The sequence below is a fragment of the Polypterus senegalus genome, chromosome 18, assembly GCF_016835505.1.
Source record: "Polypterus senegalus isolate Bchr_013 chromosome 18, ASM1683550v1, whole genome shotgun sequence".
Taxonomy (NCBI): domain Eukaryota; kingdom Metazoa; phylum Chordata; class Cladistia; order Polypteriformes; family Polypteridae; genus Polypterus; species Polypterus senegalus.
The window spans coordinates 38,725,553-38,744,059 of record NC_053171.1 but is presented as its reverse complement, the minus strand read 5'-3'; the positions used below and the strand labels follow the sequence as shown (position 1 = coordinate 38,744,059).

Genomic DNA, 18,507 nt, shown 5'->3' with positions numbered 1-18,507 from the left:
TATATATATATATATACTGAATATATATATATATATATATATAAATATATTTTTTTAAATAGACAAGATAAATAAATTAATAAATAAATAAATAAATAGATAAAACAGTTTGTTCACCAGTTCATAATGTCAAGGATGATATATATATATATATATATATTAGAAGACACTTGTTAATTTTTCTTTTTGCAGGCGCTGAATAACCTCTACACTGAAGTCCCTATTGGGCCCATCTGGACTGGACAGTTGACTCTTATTTTTAAACTTCTTCCTCTCAATATTTGAGACTTCCATAAATGTATAAGTGCACCTGCAACTTGCAATTCATATTTGTTTATATTTTGACCATATTTGTCAGTAAAGGAACTGTTATTCCTGCATGTTGTTAAGCTGCAGGTATTCCCAACATACCACATTAAGAACCTTTGATTTCCAATAGAAAAAACCATTTTTAACAGGCAGCGTGCTCATTTTAGCCATTTAAAGTCTCCTGCAATAAAACTATAATTGAGAAGAACTTAACAATATACAGTAATGTACAGTGCTGACTCAGTAGACAGTAAAACAAAAAGGTAGCATGTGATTCAGTGGAGCACTGCCATTGAAAATTTAAATTAGACTCTGAATTCTTTTGAAACTGACCCATTGGCTACATTCAGTAAGCAAAAAACACTTCCTGAAATGTAATAGTGCAAGATTTGATTTGGGAAGATTCTGAATTTCTAAGCATGTTTATTGTAGTTGCATCATGGTTTTAGTGCCAGTCAACTGCACATGTGGAAGACAGACAACTACTATAGACTAAATGGTGGAAAGACACACCCTGCTTATTGAAGGCAGCCATACAGGTCAGAGTGTCCAATTAAACAACATTTGCTCAATAAATCAGCTCATCAAACCATGGGTTAATGTTACATATTAATCCAGGTCTGCAGGCATTTCAGTAGTAAGTTTTGTAATATGCTCATGGAACAATTCGCCCCAGCTATACCTGAGGGCACTTACAGTATTTGTCTTTTCTGAGTAATCCATCAAGTGAGTCACGAGGAAGTAGCCTCTTTGTGGAAGAGGAGAGGTGGTTCCATTGTGAATACAGCCTATGCTGCTTTATTCCTTTCATGACCACAGACCTTGAGAAGGAAAAAGTTTGCCACTGTACATAATATTATATATATATCTTTAAATTAATCTGCATCATACTTTCCCCCCAATGAATTTTTCTTCATTTTTTCCCCCAGGAATCTGCAGAAGTCTCTTATATTCAAAGTTCATTGTCTCTGTTTAAACCCTCTATTTCCAGGATAAGATTTCACCCATCAGACTTTTGCTTCTAACATTTCCAGGAAGAGTTTGTGCATAGGCACTTTGCCCTGGAGTTTAATGCTGTAAAAGTGCTGCACAGCTTTGGTAGCTGTCTGGCGAAGCAGAGGGAGGGTCATTAGAAGTTTGCCAGCCCGTCGAGGGTCATCTTGATGTTGGCTAGCCTCATAGTCTTGCAGAGCCTCATGGAGTGCATCTTGCAGTTTCTGAACAGCTTCCAAGTCTTCTATGTGCATGGAATCTGCAAATACAACATGCTGGGTGATGTCATTCAGTTTAAAACAATAAACAGCACAAAGCATAATTTATTGTAATCTTATTAAACAACAAAACAATTCACATGTAGGATGAGTTAGCATTGGAAGGAAATAGGCAAATGTAATACAAAGAATAACAAAACATAGTTAATACAGCATTTGATAGCTTTTACTAGGAATTTACTTCTTTTGACCCAGTGTAGCAGTGGTTCCTACTGCCTGGTAAAGCTATACTACAGAAGACAATAAAACTCCCCATAAAATTGGGATGAGCATCACTAGGCTTCAAGAGTGCAGTATGACAGCAGATGAGCTACAGGCAATGTAGATAACTTGATAATAAAGTCAGATTGAAAATGTGAATAGAATCTGAGTAAAGCAGAACTATTCACCACTTTGTGATTACTTGGTGTGAAAGTCAAAATAAGGCTGGAGAGAGACATACTATAGTAAAAAAGGTAGCAGTGGCAAGAAAAAAGAGTAGTTCTTTTAAAAAGCTAGTACACACACTCTAGGATGGACACGGATATATGTAGAGTGGAGTGACTACATAGATTAAAGACAAAACAGGATATAGAAACTCAAAAAAACTATGAAGAACTAATTTCTTGCAAACCCATCAGAAGACCTTTGTCAATAGGACTGATAAACTGCTAATTACAAAATCAATATCTATGAATTTTCACAGCTGTCAAAATGAAGACCTCCCAAGGGAACAATCTCTCCAGGTCCTTGTTTAAATGTTCAGAGGACTCCCTGCCTTACAAAGGTTTGTCATCTGAAAGCTCCTGATCAGCAGTTTCATTTTTCTGTGAGACAAAAAAAGCAGGCAGGCATTGATCAGTGTGAGACGAATCTGCCTTCTGAAAAGCAAACTGTCAATACCGGTGCAGCATCTTCTCATTGGAACAAACGAGGCCCGTCGCTTCCTGATGCTCATTCCATTCGACTTAACACATTTTATTGACAGCCACTGTGTGCCTAATGAAATGCTAAATTTATCTTTCATGGCTGTTGTGCCCTGGAGCACCTGTTACAGGGAGAGTGAAAGAATAGAAAAATACCACAACAGACAAAATGTATTAAATTAAAAACTGAGTTTCTTTTTTTTCAAGCTGTGCTACCTAGTATTGAAGACCAATCTTCTGACTCAGAGAAAGGATTTTTGGTTTACATTAGTGGCAATTTGATTTTGTGAGGCTGTCTTCTAGTCTTTTTGAACTGTATACTTTCTTATGTTGTTTAATCTTCAGATATTCATTTCTATATTTAATATATTTAGTATCTTGTGATAATTGATACTGCTGTTATTTTTTAAGTTGCATAAAAAAAGCAGAAAGAGAGATTGTAAATTCAATGAAACTGTCTGTTCAGGTACTATGAAATTAGTTCCAAGTACAAAAATTTCTAGCATTAGGAAAGAGCATGGGACCAAAAATTTCCAACAAATGGGTATAGGGACAAATACACAGAGGAAAAATGCACACAACTAGTCACAACAAGTCACTCTACTGTACAATTTATAGTGGCACTGAGAAACCTGCAAAACAAAACACCATACACAAAGGGAGGGACAACACAATAACAGTGCAATGTATATCTCCATATTATACGCAGTCTCTTGCAAGTGTAATGCTGCCCCTGTCTGTGTGAAAATATTGTTGTAGGTGGTGGTTAAGCTGGGCAAATCTCGATTTGGACACCTCTGGATCTGGAGGGAAAATATTGTAACAGCCATTAAGGGAGACAGTCACCACTTAGTGTGACCAGTTTCAGCCCCCAGACAAATGGGTGTATTTATTGTTTTACTTCACAAAACAAAAGGCAAGCTATTAAACCCTAGTGCGTTTATATAAACTACCCCGCTGCTTGATGGGGAACACTACCAAAACACAAAATATGCACATGAGAACTGGAACAATTAATGTCTCACCTTTCCTTGTCCAATCTCCACATGCACTCAGGGTAATAATGAACAGTTATCTGTCACACATCTAGCAACATGTGACCAACATTTTCTGATACTCTATCCTGCATTTGAATGCAGTGCAATTGGGGTTACATGCTACTTCCTTAAAGACAACTACACTGTTTGCAGTTCCTCTTAATTGACTCTAAGCTGTTTAACTGTTCCTGGATCATCAAAGCGGTACTTTGGCTACTCAATCCAACTCCATTCAGCCACCAAGAAGAGGTAATCCTCATGCATGCTGCTTCTCACACTTGCCTCCTACATGCAAGAGGTAATTGTGGCAGGTCATCCCAAGACAAACCATTTAAACCTAATATCATTTACATTTTTTGAAAAAGACTGCGTGTAACACGGAGCTATAAATGGCACAATATGAATACTTGTTAATTTATATAGTTTTGTGCTCTGGCAGCATTTGTATATTTCCAGGTTTTGTTCTTGTTGCTATAAACTGCAAAGTACACTGATCCTTTACTAGCTGTGCACATTTGTTATGTGCTCATTTTTCCTCCATACATTTTTCACTCCAGCCTTTTGTCAGTGTGCATTTGTTGCCTCTCTTTAATCCTGGATAATTTTGTTGGTGTGTAACAAAAATTACATTTTAGACATTCTTAAATTTTACAGTATTAGAACAGTTTTGACAAGAACAGGCCATTCATCCCAACAAGCTCATCTATCTTATTCATCTACTGTAATTTCTCCAAAATAACACTAAATAGAGATTTTTTAAGTCCCTAAAATCCTCCTTGGATAATTTATTTCATGTGTCTATGGTTCTTGTGTGAAGGAAAAGTTTCTAACATTTGTTCAAAATTTACCATTAACAAGTTTCCTTGTGTGTCCCTGTGTTCTTGTTGAAGAATGAATTTTAAACTGAGAACAGGAATTCAATGTGCTAATTCCCTTCATAATTTTAAACACTTCAATCATTTCACTTCTTAACCTCTGTTTGATTAAACTGAAAAGATTTAACTCCTTTAATCTTTCCTCACAGCTCATACCTCCCGCTTCTAGAATTGACCTAGTATTTCACTATCCTGAACTTTATCTAGCTCTTCTATGTCTGTGCAGAGTAATTTAGATTAGGTCTCATCAATGAGTTACACAGCTTAATCATAAACTCCTTTAACTTGTATTCCACATAGTTTGTGATATCTAATGTAACACTCTATTAGCCTTTGTAATTCCTTCTGTAAACTGGATCTATATAAAATTTCATCAGGTGTACTGATGTACTTTTACATTTCAAACCTCCCATTGTGTTGTCAAGTCTAACATTTTCACTTGTGTACTATCTTAAATTTGCTTACATTAAATTTCATCTGCCACAAATCTTCTGATGCCTGTATGTTGTCCAGGCCCCTTTGTAACAAGTCACCTGATTCTACATTGTTTTTCCCTCCTCCTAATTTAGTATCATTAGCAGACTTGACCAGCTTGTTGTTTATATTCTTATCCAGAATGTTTATGTTTATAAAAAGAGTATTGTCCCAGCACTGATCTACCATGTTTAACATCACCTGCTTCTAATAAGGTTCTGCTTACCATAATCCTTTGTTCCTGGTGTTTAAGACAACTTTGTTCCCACCTACACATAGTACCCTGAATGTCTTCTCTAAGTATTTTTACTGAAGTCTCTTGTGGTACATTATCAAAAGCCTCCTGAGGATCAAAATAACCATATGTACCTCTCTGATCATATGCTTTTATTGGATCTTCATAGCATTCCAGGATAACTGTGAACTCATGTAGATTATTTGTTAATACAGCTATTCTAGACATCTACTGCTCGATCTTTTCCTTAATAATTGTTTCCATTACTTTACCTCAAAGCAATTTAAGCTTACTGGAATATACGTAGATACTTGGATTAGCCGGTTACACATTTTATATAATGCAATAATATTTTCCTGCTTCCAGTCCTTAGGAATGTCCCCAATGTGCTGAGATTTTTGAAAAATATGCATCAAAGTATGTACTCATTAACTCCTTTAGCCACTCAAAGATAACTGTTAATATGGTCATGGTGATTTGTTAGATTTCAGCCAATTTAACCTAGGCAGCACCTCTCTCTCTACAATTTCCAAATCACTAAGTGCTCAGTTCCTGTTACTGTTGGGTGGTTATCAATTTCTTCACATGTGTAAACCTTAAAGAAAAGCTTAAAGCATTTACTTTCACTGTCTGGATATTTTAATTCAACCTCAATGTTCCTAATACATTTTACTTCCTCCTTGATCATTATTTTACTACTAAAATCTTTTGCCTTCTCTACAATATTTTATCCCCAATGACTTTTAGCTCTCCCAATATTCTTTTTAACCACTACTCTCATAAGCCCTACTGTAATCTTTCTCACCATGTTTGTATTGATAATTGACAAAGTGATGAGAGTGGCCCTTGTATGTTATTTGCAACCACAGATGATCAGATTAAGGTATGCATTTGTAAAAGTATCATAGTTGTGCTACTTGTAAAAAAAATTGTATTATCTAGATGTTCAGCTCAGTTACCATCACAAAGAAACACTAGTTCTAATACTAATAGTAGTAGTAGAAGACTAAAGTAATTTTGAAATGTCCTGCTATGAGAGAGAGTAGATGTGAACAAGACCATGCCCAGTGACATATCCATAGTTTCTAATAAGTACTGCATTGTAAGTTCATCCTTCTTGCATCCCTAAACTTTAATTATGTAAGTTAAGTAAATAGACACATTAAATTTGGATTACCATGAGATCCTGTAATGTAGAACAGCAATAAACAGCATTTACATGAAGGAATAGCTGCTTTTTCATACAATAAGCATTTGTCATTCTGAGAATGTATGCTTTTACAATCCAACTAATTGCTGAAGGAAAACATGTTTGTAATATAAACAGATGGAAGGATGCCTTATACTATCCACAAGAACAGACAGATCACTTTGTCTCACCATAAATTGACAGTATAAACAAAGTGAAGATAAAAAAAAACAGAAATAGTGGACTTTTTTCAGATATGAAAAGTTAAATTAAAATTAATTATTAATTAAAATAAATTGTGCCAGAATTAATTTTGTGAAAATGCAATCAGTAACCTAGACTAACTTTGTAATCACATGCTACTAGTGTTCAATAAGTGAAAAGACTCATGATACGATTATAAATGATTCTGCAATGACTTAAAAAATCATAAAGAAATAAAATCAGAATATTACCAGAATTGGCAAGAGCTATTGCTTTGAGAGTGACAAATTCTTCCTTCTCCACCTTCAGTTTTTTATATCTGCGGACTAACTGCAGGATGGAGACATATAGGTCTAGAAGACCTGTGAGACGGGAGTGTTCCTCATCCATGATATAGTCCTCAGCATAGACCAGCTCATCTTCATAGGGCAAAGAGCGAAACACAATACCCAAAATCAAAATTTCCATCCAGGCACTCTGCAGCAAGCTCATCTGGTCACCCAGTGAGAGGTTTGAAAAACCTGCAAAAACAATCATGACAAGAACATTGTTATTGGCACAACAAGATTATACATTCCATGTAAGGAATACAGCAACAATGTACCAGTCAACAAATGCTTGTAAATACAGGGTGACACAGAAAAATGGGAACTTTTGAAATGCATAGTGGCAGCCAAGTACAGTTGACAGCACTGCGAAACAGGGACCTTGAGCTGTAAACAATCTCGCCATTTAGTAATCATGGATCAGTGGAACGGTCAACAGCGTGCTTTCGCCATTAATTATGACAAACATAAACGAGGACAATGAATTTCTGGACAAGCTGTGGATGTCAGATGAGGCCCATTTTCATCTCACAGATTACGTGAATAAGCAGAACTATCGTTACTGGGCAGACAGCAACCCTAATGAAGTTCATGAACGCCCTTTACACGTTAGCAACGTGACAGTATGGTGTGCAGTTTCGTCACACTTGGTCATCGGACCTTGCTTTTTCGAAAATGAAGAGTGGGTCACAGTGACTGTTACTTCAGATCGGTATGTTGAGATGTTGCAATCTTTTGTTGCACCTGCATTGAACAATTTTCCACAACTTCACGAAACCTGGATTCAACAGGACGGTGCGACATTGCACACTGCCAGGCAATCAATGGCAGCTGTGCGAGAATTGTTCAGTAACCGTGTCATTTCAAGATTCGGTGACATTCCCTGGCCCTCAAGATCACCGGATTTGTCCGTTTGTGATTTTTTCTTGTGGGGCTACCTTAAGAGTCAGGTCTACACGACTCGGCCAAGGACACTGAATGAATTGAAACAAAGAATTCAAGATGAAATTTGTGGTATCCCAGCTGAGATGTTACAGTGATCAATGGGGAACCTCAACAGCAGATTGGAAGAATGCATACGTACAGGAGGATGCCATCTACAGGACGTAATATTCAGACATTGATAATTTGGATTACTGTCTCTTAAAAGGCAAGTTGTAGTGGTTCAATTGCTGTCAATAATTTTTTTTGTTGGATTTCTTCTATTTTTATTGGGTTTTCCAAAAGTTTCCATTTTTCTGTGTCACTCTGTATTTGGGTATCCATAGTGAAAACATAGGTTTAAATTAACTCTAAAGTAGAAATGAAAACTTATTTCCCTTTTTTAATATAATCAAAGTAATGAAAATATAGAATATGGTATGAGTAATAGTCTGGAAACCAAACTGCATTAATCTTTATCACTTAGCTGAACGTTGTTTTCTATGAGCAGAATCTAAAATGGTTCAATCCTGGCTAATTCAACCCAAATAGGCAAATTGACTCTACTGAACCTTCCTTATTGAAAACAATTCCTGTGCCCATAGATTTTTTATGAAATCATTCAGTTGAAAATGAAAATTTCCAAGTTTTTAAAATTTATTTTATATAGTATATTTACATGTTTTAATTTAAGGTTTTGGCAAAAGACTGCCAAAACTGAGATTGAAACACAAGCTTTCCAAATTTTTGAAAGTGATGGTATTAGACACAGACAAACAGCAGACCCTGGAAGCAGAATATTACTTGACTTAATTGTTGGGAAGCCAAATGTTGCCACTTTTTAGCATTCAGTATTAGAATATTTTTAAATAGAACTAAACCCAAATAAGATGCAATTTCTATGAATACTTGTTTTCTCATTACTGATGTTCCAGTACATTCCTAAAAAATGCCTTTCATTTTCACCAGCATTTAATGGGTTCTAAACATTCACCATTTTTGCCAGAGGGCATCTAATTTCAGCAGCCTATTTGCTTGCCCCCATGAACTGGTGACTGATTAAAATGATTGCTCTTACAAGTTTACTGTTAGGTTGCAATTGCTTCTTTATAATTAAAAGACTTCTGATTATTGTGTTGACCTGGGAAAGGGCTTTCAGTTTTTAAAATTTATTTATTTATTTTTTATTTATTATTCATTCAAGTGAAATGTGGTAGTGATGTATATCAGCCGAAAGCTTTTTAGTACTGGACCTGCACTTGAGAAAGGGGTTACTTGCATTGTCCAATTTCTCTTATCAGTCTGATGAGCACAAAAAAGTGCTTTAGGATACATTAATTAACAGATTGTAATCTGCTTTTACAATGTGAAAAGGAATCAATACACAGAAGAATAGAGAAATCTGATCAAATGGAGACTGTGTGATGGTAAAGGTAGGACAGCAACATGAAGGGACACGCAAGGTGCACATCTGAGGCCTGTATATCTAACTCTTTATTGACAACATTAGTTCAAGCACAGTAGCACTGAAATACACTTTGTAGTATTTTAAATAGTGGGCCAGAATCATGAACACTACATTGTGCACTTGCATACTACATATGTGAAAAAGTAGCAAGCAATGCATACTTTTTACACTATTAAATTTCATATTATTATTAGGCATTTTGGCAGTGTTTGTTAATATGTATAATTAGTATTTAATATATTACTTTAGTCAATATTTGAGTTATTTTTAATATTTTGCTTTTAGTCCTGCTTGTTGTAACTGTACAGCGCTTTGGTCAGTTGTAATGCTGTGTTTTTAAGCGCTCAACAAATAAATATGGTATGGTATGGTATGGTAATATTAACTCAATATCACTAAGTAAAAAACTGGAAGAAATATTACACCAACAGTTTATACTATAAAACCTAATTTAACACGATTACCACAAACAATAGTTACAGTATATATACACACTGCAGTAGGGAATTTAAGCTTTTCTTTTATTTAAGAAGCCACCATAGTAACAAAACACAACCAAATCAACAGAAAACAACACATCAAATACAAAACTATGCTTTGTGTAATAAAAAGCGCTATATGGTTACAGAGTCCCATCTAAAATGGTTCCTTATACAGAATATGATAGTAAGTAAGACAAAAAGATTCAGCACAAGCCCAACATGTTAACAAACAGTTCCTACTTTTACAGAAAAAGAAGGGTTAAACAGTCTTACATCTAATAATTTTAAGTGTTACAGTATACTGACATACTTTATTATATTTTGTGCAGCTGATGTTTCCTAAATGTTCAAACTGAATGCATTTTACACTGAGTTAAAACCCTTGATTAATATGATCCTCCCAGCCCTGAACATCAAACTAGGATTGCCAGCATTACTCAAGAATTAAACAGACAGATTTCCTTTAATGAATTATCAATATTTACATCTTTATTCACAGGTTTTCAGTTGACAAACATGACACAATATTGAACCAACCAGAGCAAAGTAAGAATCTGAATAAAATGCAAAATCAGTGTTTTGTTACATTTCTGAAGTGTCACTAACTGAGATATTTGAACATTTGCAACCAGATTACTTTTCACATAGTCATAATATATGCTATGAACAATTAAGTTACCTAGCAACAAAAATTCACAAATAAGAAAATAAAATATACTGATAATATTCTGCTTTATCTCCCATGCTTCAAAGATGTGCAGGTTTGATTGACCAGTGATTCTGAACTGGACATGTATGAATGTGGATTATGTATATAAGTGCTTCTTCCAAAGCCTTGTGCCTGATGCTGCCTGAATAGGCTCTGATTCCTCACAATCTAGACTGGATTAAGTGAGTTCTAGAATGTGGCAGTATGTTAAATGGAATGTGATCAGTTCTGTTTTATTAAAACTATATGTATACTGATGTAGAAATATTATATATTTGCTTTTGGCTACCTTTAATTTCTCTTGACTTTGACAATGTTTTATTTGCAAATTTACTTTATTATCTTCCATCCCACATTTGCTTTGAAAACTGGAACAAGTACTAGATAGACAGATAGATACTTTATTAATCCCAAGGGGAAATTCACATAATCCAGCAGCAGTATACTGATACAAAGAAACAATATTAAATTAAATAGTAATAAAAATGAAAAAAATGAAAATAAAATTAATGTTAGCATTTACTCCCCCGGGTGGAATTGAAGAGTCGCATAGTGTGGGGGAGGAACGATCTCCTCAGTCTGTCAGTGGAGCAGGATAGTGACAAAAGTCTGTCACTGAAGCTACTCCTCTGTCTGGAGATGACACTGTTAAGTGGATGCAGTGGATTCTTCATGATTGACAGGAGTTTGCTTAGTGCCCGTCGCTCTGCCACAGATGTTAAACTGTCCAACTTTAATCCTACAATAGAGCCTGCCTTCTTAACAAGTTTGTCCAGGCGTGAGGCACCTTTCATCTTTATGCTGCCACCCCAGCACACCACCGCGTAGAAGAGGGCACTCGCCACAACCGTCTGGTAGAACATCTGCAGCATCTTACTGCAGATGTTGAAGGATGCCAACCTTCTCAGAAAGTATAGTCTGCTCTGACCTTTCTTACATAGAGCATCAGTATTGGCAGACCAGTCCAATTTGTCATCCAGCTGCACTCCCAGATATTTAAAGGTCTGCACCCTCTGCACACAGTCACCTCTGATGATCACAGGGTCCATGAGGGGCCTAGGCCTCCTAAAATCCACCACCAGCTCCTTGGTCTTGCTGGTGTTAAGGTGTAAGTGGTTTGAGTCGCACCATTTAACAAAGTCTTTGATTAGCTTCCTGTACTCCTCCTCCTGCCCACTCCTGATGCAGCCCACAATAGCAGTGTCATCAGCGAACTTTTGCACGTGGCAGGACTCCAAGTCATATTGGAAGTACTATATGATATAATGGAAACTACACCGCTGATCACATGGCTTGTAAAACAGAAAAGAGATAATTATCACTGGCCTACCTTAACAAAATGTAACCATATTCAGCAATTATCTGCACAGCATTAGTGTAAATATACAGTGATACAGTATGCTACATGCACTGTAATCATGAATAGAATACATGTAATCATTTTATGGAATAACTAAGAAATACTTTACACATTTAACAATACCTTATTTGTCACTCTCTGTATATATAATATAATGTTTAATGATGAATAGTTGGAGAGTGGGTATTTCATTCAAAAACTAAAGTGGTAAAAAATGACAGTAATAAAAGAATATGAGGTTGCAGATTAGGTCTAGGGTGGCACTACTACTTCAAAGATACAGGGACTCCATATTTTTCTTATGTCTTTCTGAGTTTTCCTCACAAAATTTTGCTGGTAAGTAAGACACCGAATGGAGTGAAATATTATCCCTTGGGGATGAATAAAATATCTATCTATCTATCTATCTATCTATCTATCTATCTATCTATCTATCTATCTATCTATCTATCTATCTATCTATCTATCTATTGCTGGTCTCATTCTTTAAGCTCCCTATGCTAGCGTAAACTCTAGCTTCTGCATGCAATTTCCTCATCTCTCTATAGACCTAGTCTAAATACCTGCTTGATCACTGTATGAAATTTGTATTTTCTCCCAGTGCCTCATTCCCCATTCAGAGTTAGGTTATTTTGATTCTAAATGTGTCCTTTATGACTTTGTGTGAGTTTGTGGAGAAGGTAAGCTACAAAGAATTGTTTTTCAAAAACAGAAGTATTGAAGAAAGAGGAGGAGGAGGAGGTTAGGAGCATGCATTGATACAGCGCATTGCCGCACCCACCAGAATTGAATTTGGAAAAAATATACTCCTTTAACATGAGAAATTGAGTCAATTTCAAGTTATGATTTTTATTGTTTACATTATCACATACCCTATTATTTGTATTCATTGCTTATTTTATTCTTATTTTATACTTGTATTTAACTATCAAATGGTAACTAGATAATAATTTATAAAATAAATTTCCCAAATCAGCACTTCTTTCCTGAAATATAGAAGGTCAACAAATAATAATAATATTTTGTATTACATTTGCATGTCTATTTCTCTTGTATTATACTTTAGAAAAACTAAAATAATCTATTTACAAGAAGGAAAACATATTTTGTACAAAGCACTATAGTGAACCTTTGATTGACTACAGACAAGTCAATTAGTGCAATCTTTCACAACACTGTTTTAAAAAGCTCTGTGTGATATAACACTGTCGGCGATATCTAGTTTTCTACAGCTACTGATTAAACTGGATTAAAGATTCAACGAATGAGTGTGGTCAGGAATTATTACAGAGTGTCATGCATCTCTGCCTCTCTAAAGATATATTAGCCAGTTATCAAAGCAACTTCTTTGCATTGTCACACAGGAAGTGACATGTTAGTCCCACCGCTACAGCAAAACTGACACACTGCATAACTGCACTACTAAGAGGTTAATTGCTCGTTCTATTTTTAATATGGTTTAGACTTGTGTTTTGTATCCTAAGGACATACTGTATCTTGATAGTCCTTCACTCACCACCGATTCTCCAGCTACTACATTTTTAAGGGAGTTTTGTTAGACAGTTTAATACTGTCTGATGTTCAATGTACTTTATTTACAATACTGAAGAAAACTGTGCATAGAGTAAATAATTAATCATGCCATTTCTGAAAAATACAACTTACAAATTTATTAAATTAGGAGATCGGCTCAGAATAAACAAAGACAATAGAACAGTCTCCTATGACTAGTTTATGTAGTATATTTTTGACGCATAGTGATTTAGGCAGAAGATGACAGGTTTAGCCATTTTGTCCTGTCTCTTTTTACTGTCCTAAAATATATGGTATAGCTTTACTGTAAGCTAGAATAAAACTACAGTGGTACACACTTGAGACCCTAAATGTTTTAAAACATTTCATCAAATGCTACTTTTACTGGTACACAGAAACTTTGCAAGACAAATGAGATATTGTAAAGTCAGAAATAATATACTGATTTTTGAAAATATAAATGGCACACTAAAATCACACTTAACCTTTTAAATATATATTACTAATAACTATTTGATGTCAATGTTAATTTTTTACAGCTTCAATATGTTATTAGAACATATTTGAGTGGCCCCATAATTTTGAGGAGGTGCTTAAAAACTAATTAGTAAAGAATGGGAATGGAAAAATGAGTAGAATAACAGAAAAGGTTCAAGGAAAGGGAACCTAACATGGGTAATGGAGACGTAAATGGAAAATTACTGTGTTTCTTTTACATCAAAGATGGAAAAGAATGAACATTTTCTTAGCTTGTTTTCACTTATTAAAGTGGTGAAATATTAGTGCTGTTAATAGTCTTGGCTTACATTTTCTAAGTAAAACCAGAACACAACCTGCCAATTATGAACTAATAGGTCATTAACTGCTTATCAACCTGTGTATCTTTAATATACACATATTCTATAAAAAAATAATAAAAAAAATCTTCACATTATAAACTGTACTTCATTTTTAACTGATTGGATATAACTTAATCATGACGACAATAAACAAGGCACAGAAAATAAGTGGTCATCAAACCAGTCCTAAGTGCCTTTACATTTCAAGAGTCATAGAACTATTTATCATTTTCCATCTGTAGGTGTGTGGTTTTCTGTCTCTATAAATAGTCTGCGCATTTGGTTGGATCTGTAGTGCTAGAACTGCCTCCAGGTTCTTATCTGTATGGGGTGAAGAACACATTCAGCAGTGCACAATCAGAGATACTGTAAATCTATGACAGCATTCTTAAATAATGACTCCCCTTAGGCCAGTGGTTTATAATGTGCAGTTTAAGGAAAAGCATTTAAAATGCTCCAAAGCTGCTAAAATCTCTATCACATTCAAGTACTTTATTGAAAAATAAAAATGGTCAGTCTTTGCAGGCTACTTGAATCAAGGTGATATGTTGATAGTGAAGTATAAAGAAAAACACAAATATCCTCTTTACTCTCCCACGTGTAAACAAATAACTTTGTTTTAAAATGATGATGCTGAATATTTCAATGAACTGTTAGCAAAGACACATGCATACATTATTAGCCAGAGTTAGGGATGTTTTGGGTCACTAAGTCCACTCTGAATTTTTATAATATAAAAACAAACTGGAAACTGACTTTGCATGTCTTTAGAAAAAACTTAAGAAACCTAATCTGGGTAAAGTCTCTTTGAAAAAGAAGTAAATTCATTCATTATTGTACTATAGCAACTTTAGTTGTTTCCAAATTCTACCATTTTGTCTGATGAATCTGAGCTTAGTCATTTTCATACATCCATATCTCTAGTTAACTTAATTAACATTTACATGAATACCTACTAAATCATTCAAAAGTTGCCTGAAACAGCCTGTGTTAATAAAATTTCAGCCTATACTCCAAGTTAAACAGATATTTTATGTTAAAATTGATTTTCGTCTGAAATTGGGAAAATTATTTTTATGCTGTAGAAGACCCTCGCTCAAAAGCCCTAACATTTAAAATGGTCAGTCTGCACATATTTTCTATGAAGGCAACAAATACATGGCGGGGGACTGGGGAGCTACAATGATAGGAGGATGTAAATAAACTGCTAAGAAAGATTAAACACTGAAAGTGGCAGTAAAAAGATAAATTGATTTTTCTTCATGATTAAAATTGGACACATCTGTATAATCAGCCTACCTAGTATATTAGCTCCAGCTCCCTTGAATGAATATAAGTTATTTAGCTTCTAGCAAAAGGAGAAAAATGGTCTAGAACTGACAATTTCTCCTTATCAATTGATTCATTTTCATGTTATCACAAAGCTGTTGAAAATCAGGCGATGTAAACAGGAGGACTGCCTAATCTCTCTTTAAAAAGTTTCCTACTCCCTGCTCAAAAGATTTTATGTTTTGTGGCCTTTCATATCATTAAGTCAGCAATGGTATTCTCTATCACCAATCAGCGACCAGTTAATTTTTCAGAGCCAAAACCAGAATTAAAATCTTCTAATTTCTGCTGAGCGGAGTTCATATTCTATTAATTTATTATTGTTTCCATCTCCCTATGGACCATTAGTACTGTAATAAAAGGAGATGTAATTACGAGACTCTGCGGACCCTCCAGATGCAGCCCCCTCGTATTTCATCCTCAATCAGAGCTCTTGGCCTTTTTTAGTGAGAGTGATTCTAGTGATTCTTACTGGACAGGAGTAGATCTATCACTGCTACCTTTCAGACAGAGAAGTGGCACTTAAGCAGCTGGTGCAAACACAAAGCAACAGAGCAGACGTTCGGCATCTATGCACATTTTGTCTGGTCAAAATCTAATCACAAATTCTTCATCCTAGTAATCCATTTAATTATTACTGTACATTTCAGACCAAGTAACAAATAATGGATGGAGAATTCTGCATGGTATATGATACTTATGATACTTGATGTCTGTAATTCCTTATTTTTATTTTCATCACATTATTAGACAAATCTGAATTTTTCTTCATTTTCAAGAATGTATTTCATATTTTTCTGCCTTAATTTGATCATATTTGGAAAAAAAAAGCTTGAATCAAATTTTATTTGTGGGTCTTACATTATTGTCTACAAATGAAAAAAATGCAGACATAAGTATCAAAAAACATATGCCCACAGGATGTTGACTAATAAGTATTTCTGTTATTGTCATTTGTATTAATTGACTCTTGAAACAGATATAACAATTTCAAAAACCTATTTAGACTTAAAATTAATACTGATCTATGTAATTATTACCCTATTGACTAGCCTCTCTATTATTTTCTGCTTACACATATCTCATTATTTCTAAACAGCGTCTAAAATATTGCATTTGTAATGTGACAGTGACTTGCAGTCTTCTTTAGGACTGTGCTACTTACTAAAAGTAGTTATGAAATGTAATATCCCCAGATTTTTGTTCATCATACTTGACAACATATGAATCTATGAGACCAAAGAAAGTATCTTAATTTGGTCTAATTTCTAACTATGCCAAGTTCTTTCTTCAATATTCTGACATAATGCACATTCAGCATTGTGGTTTTTGAACCCCTCAATATCTGTCCATGAAGTTTCAATCTGATACTTCATATAAGATATTTACTAAAAATATCCCCTTATCTATTATGTACGACAATGATCATTCTCACCCTCTTTTTATGTGTCTTAACTGCATAAACATAATTTCTGCTGTATGTTATTCATGTTTATCCTCTCCCAAAGTATACTTGTTTCTGACCATTCAATGAATTACCTTAGTGCTCAAGGGTCAGAGATGGACGTAGCTCTCATGTGGGGATTTTGTTGCATATGCTGAAAATTTGTCCAAACATACAGTGGTTATATCTGTGAACCCTGTACTTCTTTGATAAGTAAGTAACTTCGGGATTATCACTGGATTCTATAATTCTTAAAGACTTCTTGCAAGGTTCTTTTAACTTTTTAAGGAAATTGTTTACTTGAGAATTACATCTAAGAATAAAGCTTACTTTGCATAGTCTTAAAACAAAGATCCAATGAATTTGAAACAGAAATTAAAAATATACAGTACTGATTTCTATTTAGAAATATACGTAAATAGGTGTTTTAGTTAAAATTTTATTCAAAAAGTTATTAATTTGTAATAATAAACCAGTGAACAGTGTACTTTCTATTTCATTGTATTTGATTCTGTGTTATTTAACTGATAAACCTTAATCTCAATGCATATGTTTTTGAAGTTAAAACTTAATATATGCAACCAACTGAGGGTGCAGCTTTCAAATAAAATCTCAAATAGCATTTCTAGCGTACAAAACTACAGTCAAAATGTCAAAGAATTCTAGTAAAACAAATTCAAGAAGGTTACCTCTTAATTGGGTGTAAATGTGGTGTTATGTACAAACATAATAATTCTCAAAAACAGTATAGCAATAAATATTATTATGTAATTTAAGTTAACTCGTTAAAATACTTATGAATAAAAGTAGATGCAAATACTTTTGAATTTGAGGTCCTGACATTTTAAACATTTCATTTGTGCTTTTGAAAGCATTTGCTGAAATCATACTCAACAAATTGTAGGCTATTGTAATAACTATATGGAAAGTATGTGAAATCACAGATGATAAAATAAGACAGACAGCAAATGATTTAAATCACAATACAGAATACTGTTTGAAAGCAACAAAATATAGGCAATGTTTATTTTAAGGCTAGCTTTTACTTGCATATGAATATTCAGGATGAATTCCCAAACACACACAATAATTATTTTTACATTCATTTCTGCATTACTGCAATCTTTGAGACTCAGCTCCCTGGATACATACTGTAACTAAAAGAAAATTAGTTATACAGTTCTATTTCTCAATAAATTAAACTGTAAATGACACAAAGATCTCAACTCATCTAAGCATACTCTTTCTCCCAAAAAGCTACATTGGCCCTCACTATTATGTTCCAGGAAGTTCCCCAGCTCCAGCACAGCTTTTTGTTCTCAATCTCAAGAGCTGCTGATAGAGGATTTGTAGCAGCATCTCCTTGATTACTCAATCTATCTTTATAAGTCTACGTCAGCCAGTAAATTGAATCTACTAAAAGCTGTCTGTTGGTCTCTATATTTAATAAAGTGCCTTGATGAGGTGCTGATTTATTGGTTGGCTGGTCTCCTGTTGTATTCACACTCTATTACAAGGAGATTACAAAGCTTGTGTGGGGGTAGCTCAGCAGCAAATAAAAACAGTACAGAATTTAATATGGAAGAAAGATGCAGGT

General features: G+C 34.5%; 1 protein-coding gene across 2 annotated transcripts in view; it reads right to left on the bottom strand.

Annotated features, from left to right (window-relative positions):
- Window positions 1–702: 702 nt before the first annotated feature.
- esrrb (estrogen-related receptor beta) overlaps window positions 703–18,507 on the bottom strand; it is a 135,015-nt gene continuing 117,210 nt past the window's right edge. For both annotated transcript variants that reach the window (XM_039741456.1, XM_039741455.1), the window contains exons 6-7: window positions 6,751–7,020; window positions 703–1,561 (exon numbers count right to left, since the gene is read on the bottom strand). In XM_039741456.1, coding sequence (XP_039597390.1) covers window positions 1,317–1,561; window positions 6,751–7,020 — 515 coding nt within the window. In that variant the 3' untranslated portion in view covers window positions 703–1,316. The remainder of the gene's footprint in view (window positions 1,562–6,750; window positions 7,021–18,507) is intronic.